Source organism: Callorhinchus milii, unplaced genomic scaffold (assembly GCF_018977255.1).
Source record: "Callorhinchus milii isolate IMCB2004 unplaced genomic scaffold, IMCB_Cmil_1.0 Scaffold2, whole genome shotgun sequence".
Classification (NCBI taxonomy): domain Eukaryota; kingdom Metazoa; phylum Chordata; class Chondrichthyes; order Chimaeriformes; family Callorhinchidae; genus Callorhinchus; species Callorhinchus milii.
The window spans coordinates 112588165-112597471 of record NW_024704743.1 but is presented as its reverse complement, the minus strand read 5'-3'; the positions used below and the strand labels follow the sequence as shown (position 1 = coordinate 112597471).

The following is a 9307-nucleotide window of genomic DNA, read 5'->3' as shown; positions in this document are numbered from 1 at the left end:
GGATTATTATTATTATAGTGAGTGAGTCTCACTCAACATCAGTGAAACTTAACCTGGTTACAATCAAAGCAGTTCCCACCTATTGCAAGTCTACTGTTACCAACAGCTGATCACAGGAGCTCAGACACCGGCATTGCTTTTTTGCACTGTGGGGATTGCAGTCTCTTTCAGATCTGAGATGAAAATACAGAAAGTGCTTTGTAATTGACGCTGAACTACAATATCCAGAAGTCACTTGGGCTCAGGCTCACCCCACCCCACAGTGGCAGAGAAGGAGCAGATTGCGTTAGGATGGCGACTGCTAATGGGAACCCTGACAGCGATGGAAAATCCACAGACACCACGGAATTGCTCAGTCCTGAGCAAGATGACAAATCCCTGCAGGCTGCAAAGATACCCCAGACTCACAATAAGATGGTTCTTTATCACTGGTCACAATCGTTCTGCTCACAGAAGGTGAGTTGCCAACAAGGGAGAGGTCCTCTGTGTTGGACAGCACAGAACAAAGCAGAAGGGTAACTGACAGTGAGATGAGATGTGATCGATGTTGTTCTGGTTAATGCAGTATTTCACATTTACAGTGATGTACACTGTTTTGAGGACCTAACAGATAACAAGACGTGGTTCCTATTTATTCAGTGTTTTCAAACACTGGATTCGATTACTGTACAGCCTCGTGTTACTGGAGGAAATGGCCTTCTTTCCTGAATAAAACATAGACAAACAGAAATAATAAGAAAAACAGGGAATGATGCAATTCTGAAAACAGAAAATGCTTGGAAATCATCAGAGAGTAAAATACTTTATAGAGGACTGACTGACTGACTGAGTGAAAGGTCACACCCAAAACCTTAAACTGTTATTCTCTTTTCGGATACCACTGTGGATTTCTTGTACTTCTGTAGAGACAAAGATGCTGATTTGGGACATCTAATTTGTCATGGGCTTGAAATAAAGTTCAGTTATTAATAATGAGCGGTACAAAAGTTCCTGTTGGAAAGATTAATTTGTCATGCCTGTTAGCCCTTGTCATAGAATCACAGAAATTATCTGCACAGGAGGTGTCTTAACATGACAGATGTCTCAAAGAGCTCCGCCCGGTGAATTTCTTTGAACCGTGGCAATCATATAAAATAATCTGTGCCAGGTAGGTTGACGGAATAGAATAATAGAAAATAATAGATAGAAAAGGATAGTAACCAATTAATAATTTAATAAATTTGGACCGTGGAGGAATACTGGCTTGGATAATCAAGAGTTACTCCCATTGCTCTTTGAAATAATGCCAAAAAAGGGTGCCTTTAACATCCATCTGAACCACCAGAACAGGGGGAACTGGACTTTGGTTTAACATCTCACTTGAATGGCTTTGGAGGTGGAGACCCCCCTCAGTTCCCTCAGCATTAATGCAATAAATGTTCTGGCGCTGTGAAGGGAATGACTGAAAAATAAATGGATAAATAAATACAAAAACATATAGCTGTGTTTACTCTGTGGCGTTTACCCCCCACATTGTTAGTTTTCTTTGGATGTAGATTTGTAGCACAAAGCCAAACTCTTGTGAGAAATAATTTGGGGATTGTATAGAGGATAAGACCTTACAGGAGTTGGGATGTTGGTTTGTGAAAAATGGATAATATTGATACCTGGATAATTTAGCCGTATTCAGGAGATTGGTCAAATGTTTTGCAGAATTACTTTGCCTTTATTTTAAAAGTGCGAAAGCTTTGAAAATGAGTCAAAATGGATTCAGAAGCCACAGATCTGCTGAAATTTTGATGAGCAGGTTAAATTTGTGGAGTGGGTTACCCAGTGCGTAATAACTAAATTACTGAAACTTGTTAAACATAAGATACTATTGCTAATAATTTCTTCGCTCTCTTTGCCTTTATGCTGCTTTGTTTCAGGTTCGTTTGGTTATTGCGGAAAAGGGTCTAAAATGCGAAGAGTATGATGTCAATCTTCCTTTAAGTGAACACAACGAACCTTGGTTTATGCATTTGAACCCAACAGGAGAGGTGCCTGTGTTGAGTCATACAGACAAGATTATCTGTGAATCCACCCAGATCATTGACTATCTGGAAAAAACCTTTGTTGATGGTAATGGTTGCTTTTGGGGTCTTATTTTAGGAGCGCTATGTCTCTCCCAACAGGCTGCCAGTAGGTGCAGAGCATCCTGTTTTGTCCAGGATAATTGTCTAAACAATCAGCTTTCTGACTTCACACACAAATTGTAACTCAAGCAAACAATAAACCTTTATTTGGCTGGAAATGCTTGAACTCACACACCACCAAGTATTTTAAAAGATGACATTCCAGCATAGACTGACAGACATTATAGTAAAGCAAACGACAGAGAACACATTGTATCAACTTTCATAGCTATTTTTCAAAATATTTTCGAACATCTCATGCTTTTTAAAACAAAGATGTCTTAATTTACTTTTCATGGATTTTTCTGTGTTCTCTTTGTTTTTTATTTCAAATTTCAAGCTTGTTTTCTTTCTTGTAACCTCAAAAAAGCTCCTTGCCTGGTAAGTAATTAACATACATTGTGATTTCATACTTCCAAGTGAGAGACTGAAAGCATAACAAAAAACACAAAACAAAACAATTAGTCACCCCTGTTTGTATAGTCGAAAAGAAGCCATCCTTTTCAGCTGTGGAACTAGTCTGCATATATAATTTTCTGCCTGTTTTTTTAGGTGAACTCTTCACATTTCATCCTAATGTGCAGGTGCAGGATACATTCAGTTCATTATAAATGCGGTCCACTTTGACATTTTGCTCATCATCAAACTTTGGCTTTTTTTGGGATATTGCTGTGCACAACTTGTATGCCCCGTTCGCCTACAAAATACACAGTCCCCACACGTTACAGTGAATCCTGTAAAGTGCTTTGAAATGTCCTCTTGATGTGAAAGGCAGGCACTATATCAAATCCAAGAGTTATTGTTAATTTAACACACATAAATTAGTATTATTACCACTATTTGTTCTTTGTGATTCTCAAATAAAGTTCACATAGAAAGTATACTTGAATATGCTGTAGGCACATAAGAATTTTGTTTGATGTTTAATCTGTTACCTTCATTTTTCATTTGGGGTTTTAAGTTAATGTTGTTTTCACGTTCATGTTATTGAGCGTAATTCATTTATTAACCTTCCATTTGTTAGTTTTTCAGTACTTTTTTGAATATTTCTTTTGCCTTTTTTCACAGTTATTCCTTTGTTGGATCAAATGCTAGTGATTTTGAAGTAGCATGTTGAGTTTCTAAGGTGCAAGCGTTGTGAGGTATGCTCATGAAATTCTAAAAATTATTTGGGGTAATATGTGCATTCAGGGTCTGTATTTCCAAACAAATTGATACAGTAAAACTTGCATAAGTCGTATCTTTATAAATCGTATAACGGGCTATGTTGTGCATAAGCCCAAGTCCCATTCAATTTCCTATCGAACCACTTAGATTTCTTTGGTCTACTCTTATTTATCATCTCTTAACTCGTAACGCTGCTCCCCTAGCCTCCTTTACTCCCACACTTACCAGTTACATGGAATCGCAGTAAATAATGTCCTGACCCGTGAACGGATGCAAACTTACCAGCCAGCTGCATTGAATCAAGTCTTGATCCATCGCCACATGCGTAGAAGAATTTTATTTCCTTCGATTCAATGTGATTCTGATGCTTGCCAGTAAGTGCTCGTGCGGCGACTGGTCACGAGGCATTGAATCGCAGGAAATGTATTTTTGACCCGTCACCCATGCACAAACCAGCTACAGTGACAAGGTCTCGCATGCACACTTATTAGCTGCATTGAATTGAATTGAACAGTGTAGACTATTGATGAAATCGGATTTTATACGATTTATACAGTTTGCGTGAAACTCAGACTTTGCGTAAATCATATTAAATGTTGTGGTCCCCACTGTATGTGTTGTATCCGTTTTACTGTATCACTAATTTTTAAAGATAAATCAAATAAAAGTTTGCAAAAACTAAAAACCTTTAATTTTAGGTTGCAGTTAAGTGTAAAATAAAACTCGCCGGCCTTTCGTTTCACAGGTATTCATTAAAAATCAATTTTCTTACAAAATTGTCCTTTTTATTTTCCTCTGCTCTTGTATACTCTAATAAAAATGCCATATGTTATATGACTTCTTTCAGCAAACATCCCCAAACTGATTCCAGACGAAGGAAGCCTGTATTACCCACGTGTGCAGCATTATCGAGAACTCCTGGACTCGCTCCCTATGGATGCTTATACCCATGGATGCATTCTTCATCCAGAATTAACCATGGGCTCCTTGATACCTGCATATGCAACCACTAGAATTCGCAGTAAGTGCACAGTAACAATAACCAGTTAGATATCTTTCTGTTTTATGCTTGAGCATCTATTCTCTAGTTTTATGACCCTGACTGGCTCACACCATTCTGTCAAATGGAGTTTGACAAGTATTGAATTTTTATTGCAATGGACCAATTAATACAGTAAAACTGACATACCAATAACAGCAACACTAACTTGCATTTATATAGTGCCCACCATGCTGGGCGGCATCTCAGAGCACTTAACAATGGCGGAGCCTGAGGCTGAGCCAGGGGGAGAGGGAAGGTGACCTTAGACACGGTCGAAGAGGAAAGTCTTGAAGATGGGGAAAGAGGGTGCGAGGCGAAGGGATTGAGGGACATAAATCGTGTCAAGTATTTTGTGGTCCAGCTCATTTCTATGTAAGATGATCACTGATAAATACATTTTCATATTTCTTGAATTTTATTCAACATAAAAAATGTTTTCAAGGGATTTGGCAAATTATAAATATTGTGAGAATGGGTGAGTTTGCTGAAATGTTCATTCAAGTGCATTGGTCCTTCCATTAAAGGATAATCTGGGATGCTGTTGTGTGATTTATCTACCAGGTGGCGCTGTTTACATTTATATTGCAGTGTCCAATTGACCAGCAATTATATAGCACAAGCATGTTTTTCAAGGACTCACACTGTGTTTATTAGCTTTCATTAAAAAAATCCCCTTACAATAGTTTCTTTTAATTGTATGAAAGAATTAAAATTCTGAGTCAATTTTTGAAATTTTAATAATAATAATAATAATAATAATCCTTGCATTTGATATAGCGCTTTTCACGTCGGGAGGACGTCCCAAAGCGCTTCACAGAACACACTGTAAAGTGAATTGACTATATTTGTGGGCGAACGCGGCAGCCAATTGCGCACAGCAATGTCCCACAAACAGTCGTAGATTGAAGATGACCAATTTATTATTGTTTTGGGTTTTGGAGGGATTATTATTAGGCTCTGTGTGGAGTAAGGAAACTTGCCCAAGGTTTCGCCCTCTGCCTGGAATTGAACTCAGGTCTCTCGCTTGCAAAGCGAGTGCTCTAACCACTGAGCTACAGGACTCCACAAATTTTGCTTTGAGAAGTCCTCCAACTTGAAAGTCGTTATATCAACCGTCAGGATTATTAATACCTAAATCCATTTGCCCAATAGAAATTAAATAAAATTGTAGGATAAAGTAACTGGCAATTTATTATCTTTCAGTAATCATTTTTCTTAAGCTTTAAAATGTTCTTAAACACTCAGTTTAATCGTTCTGCTCCAGAAGGCTGCAAATTTGAATTCTGCCAAAGAGCATGAGCTTCTATCTAAGTAACATCAGTCATCCAGTGTGAGATGGTTTCTAAATGCGGATTGATCAGTTTGGCCCATTAATCATTAATTTTGCAATCAGTGGGATTTTTTTAAATGAATTTGCCAAGTTCTGATCAATAATGATATGGGCACTGTGTGGCCAGATCTAAACACTGATTCAGATATTTGATTTAGTGTCTTGAATAGGCTGCAGTAAGTATAGTCATTGAAGGTGAACTTAGAAGTCAAACTCCAACTTTTCAATTCAAATTGAAATCACGCCTTCCCACCTGTATGCGATATTGAAACCTGCTGAGTACTTTCATTGTTATCAGGTCAGATTGAAAACACTGAATCTGAATTGAAGAAGCTTGCTGAGGAGCACCCGGAATTGCGGGAAGCATATTTGACAAAACAAAAACAAATTAAAGTAAGTGCTTTGTGAAATGAATGTTACGCTCTCTGTTTAGGGCAAGAATATTCTGTAAATCAATAATTATTTTGTCTTTGTGGAGGTTTTGACTTGACTTGATTGTACAAAAAGTACAAATCAATACAATCCTAACCCATACCCCTCCATAAAATATCACTAACAATTAAAAAGCTTAGCAAAATATATAAACATTATTTTCACTTATACATTCAAAGCTATCCTTATCCCTAACAAAATCATGCTGTACAATGTCCAGTTTCAGGCATCCCTTTGTAACCTGGACCAGCTTAATTTTGAAGCAAGATCACAAAAGAGAGCAATAAGGATGATCCTGGGAGAATGAAGTTGGGTTCAAAGAGCTGACAGCAGAAAGAATGAGAGCGGCATGATTTAAAATGATGTGTCATGGATGATGCGGATGCAATTAATCATGATGGCAGAATTAAAGGGAATAGGTTTTCAAATTAAAGGCAGGATTGAAGATTAGAACTGCTCATTTTGAACATACTAATGGAGATGTTAAACAGACTCTCACCACAAAATGGTCCATTGATTAACTCTTTGAGGACAAGAATGCACAGGTTTACAGGTGCAATTTTACAACAGACTACAGAAAGTATTACTTTTTACATAGTAATTAACAGCTATGATTGGTTATCAGGAAGGATGGTAGAGCCAGCAAACTAGACTCATTTAAGGAACATCTTGAGCTTGTAATTAGGAGACCTGTGGGTATTCTGCAAAGGTGTTAGCAAATACTGGAGGTGTTTTTTTAATCTGTGAATCTCTTGTGAATTTTCCTTCTAATTGATTTTTGTTTGCTACCAGTCCAAGATAAGGGATCACGATAATGTAAAATACTTGAAAAAAATCCTCACTGAGCTGGAAAATGTTCTTGACCAAGTGGAGACAGAGCTGCAGAGGAGAATCGAGGAAACTCCAGGTATCTGACATTTGTGTGTTAAATGAGGTTACTTGTTGAACTGGTTTTTAGTTTCAGTACTTTTCCAGTTTATTTTTTTTCAGTTTATTCTACAGAGTTCATTATTCTTGAATGGAGTTGTCCAGCAGGCACTGATGGGCATATTGTGGCCTTAAACTATCTATTGGCACAAGAACAGACTGAGGAAGACCTGATTTTAACTTTTCATTTTGTCTTGTGGGGAGAAGCCTCTTCTGGATGAAATGCCTGAGATCAGAAATTCCCCTCTTGGAGATTGACAAGTGAATCTGCACCCAAGCAGTGTATGAAACGCTGAGTTGGATGACCAATGTACTGCACCAGTGTGATGTTGAATATCTACATCGTGCATCCTGTAACACCTCAATAGTGTCCATGAGGATGGTTACAATTTAAAACATCTTTGTTGTGTTGCGTAACAATTTCCCTCATACTTTTGTACTATTTCCACAGTGGCAGGAGAAACGTGTAGATGCCCAATTGGACGTAAATAGCAATTCTGTGTAGCTTGAAGTTAAATGTATACGTTTCGCCCACAGACTATACAGTCAATTCACTTTACAGTATATTCTGTGAAGCGCTTTGATACATCTCAAAAAAATGATAAGGTGCTAGATCAACTGCAAGAATTAATATTATTATTACACTTTGTGCAACGGAACTCCTGTAGCTTAAGCCTGAATGGTTATGGAAGCTTGTAATTGAATTTGAAATATATTGATAGATTCCTATGGCAGTATTGATGATGATGACTTGTTGATGCTAAGCTTCCCTTTGTTTCTTGAGCAGAGGAAGGACATCAGCCATGGCTCTGCGGTGAGTTCTTTAGTCTTGCAGACGTGTCTCTTGCTGTAACAGTGCATCGGCTAAAGTTCCTTGGACTTGCCAGAAGATACTGGGGAAATGGAAGACGGCCAAATTTAGAATCGTACTACGAGCGCGTGTTACAGAGAAAGACATTCCGAAGAGTTTTGGGAAATGTGAACAACATTTTACTCTCTGCAGTGTTACCTACTGCTTTTCGAGTAGCTAAGAAAAGAGCTCCCTCCTTTTTAGGGGCTACTTTTATGGTAGGTCTGCTGGGCGGAATAGGGTACTTTGCTTTCTTGTACCTTAAAAAGCGACTATCCTAGATTTTATCAGTGCTAGCTTAATAGGAGTCTAACTGAAGATGTCCTTCGAGTATTATATATTCGAATTGATAGGACAATTACCAAGCATCAGTAAAGAATGTTGAGGTAACTACTAATTCATTGATATAAAGTGACAGTTTAAATAAATGTTAACTTCAGCGAAATCCATTTTGTAGTATTCAACGTATATCTGCTGTGCAATTCATTCTCTGTAATCTCTCGAAATCTTGAACCCATTTCACTCCAATCCATATTGCAGCCCACTTTAGTTTTGTTCTCACTTCTTACTGGGTTACAGTAATTTATAAGAGTTGAAATGTTACTTGAAAGTTGTGTAGTGTCGTTGTGAACTCTTTGGGTTGTGGATTAATTGATATCCATTCACCTGAGCGCACATAGATGCTATTCATGTCTCTTTTCTAACAGCTCTTGATCATGTTACTGAATTTGTCTGTGATGTTGTATACAATGGATAGCCTGGTTATAACTGCTGAACTCTGTTAACTTGATAAGCTGTGGTGTTACATTGAGAATAACAATTCTGTAGGTAATATCTGTATTTAAAACCAATAAAAAAGGGTTAAATGGTAAACTTGCATAATATGCTTCAATCTTTATTTTTACTAAAATAAACCTATTTGTCGGGACCTTAAAATAATGGTATGAGTTGAAACTCCCTTTGGAACAGTTTTATATCCTGAAATTCTGGCCTAAACCAGCAATTTAATATTGTGATACACAGTGTCACAGCAATGAATAGAGTTTATGGTGTTTTTGGAGAACAAACACAGAAAAAATCATGTATTTACGTTGTAATAAATAGTTGTCTGGTTTTGTTCTTCAATTTGGAACTATTCCAAATATTTATGTTAATTTTCTAATTCCTCATCTGCAAGCTAAACAATCCATTTTCCGTCCTTTCAGCAGAAATTGAGAAGTGAGGGGCTAAACTAGTCAGTCTATCTGCGGCAGTTAAACAGTCATTAATAATAATAATAATCCTTGCATTTGATACAGCGCCTTATCACGTCTTTGAGACGTTTCAAAGCGCTTCACAGTATATACTGTAAAGTGAATTGACTGTGTATTTTGTGGTCGAAATGCACACAGCAGTGTCCACAAACA

General features: G+C 37.5%; 1 protein-coding gene across 2 annotated transcripts; it reads left to right on the top strand.

Annotated features, from left to right (window-relative positions):
• Positions 1 to 265: 265 nt before the first annotated feature.
• On the top strand, positions 266 to 8774 carry gdap1 (ganglioside induced differentiation associated protein 1). 2 transcript variants are annotated; one of them, XM_007887004.2, is made up of 6 exons: positions 266 to 456; positions 1908 to 2100; positions 4168 to 4341; positions 5991 to 6085; positions 6917 to 7031; positions 7839 to 8774. In XM_007887004.2, exons 1-6 carry the CDS (start codon positions 292 to 294, stop codon positions 8180 to 8182), a joined length of 1086 nt encoding a protein of 361 aa, XP_007885195.1. In that variant the 5' UTR covers positions 266 to 291; the 3' UTR covers positions 8183 to 8774. The 2 variants fall into 2 exon arrangements, with proteins under 2 accessions (XP_007885195.1, XP_007885194.1); XM_007887003.2 differs by having other exon boundaries at positions 7836 to 8774.
• Positions 8775 to 9307: the final 533 nt, after the last annotated feature.

Excerpts from the sequence above, each read along its gene's own strand:
- gdap1 (XM_007887003.2), top strand. The coding sequence starts at position 292 with ATGGCGACTGCTAATGGGAACCCTGACAGCGATGGAAAATCCACAGAC. Across the intron at positions 2,101-4,167 it reads GGAAAAAACCTTTGTTGATG|CAAACATCCCCAAACTGATT; the intron begins GTAATGGTTGCT and ends GACTTCTTTCAG. Across the intron at positions 6,086-6,916 it reads CAAAACAAAAACAAATTAAA|TCCAAGATAAGGGATCACGA; the intron begins GTAAGTGCTTTG and ends GTTTGCTACCAG.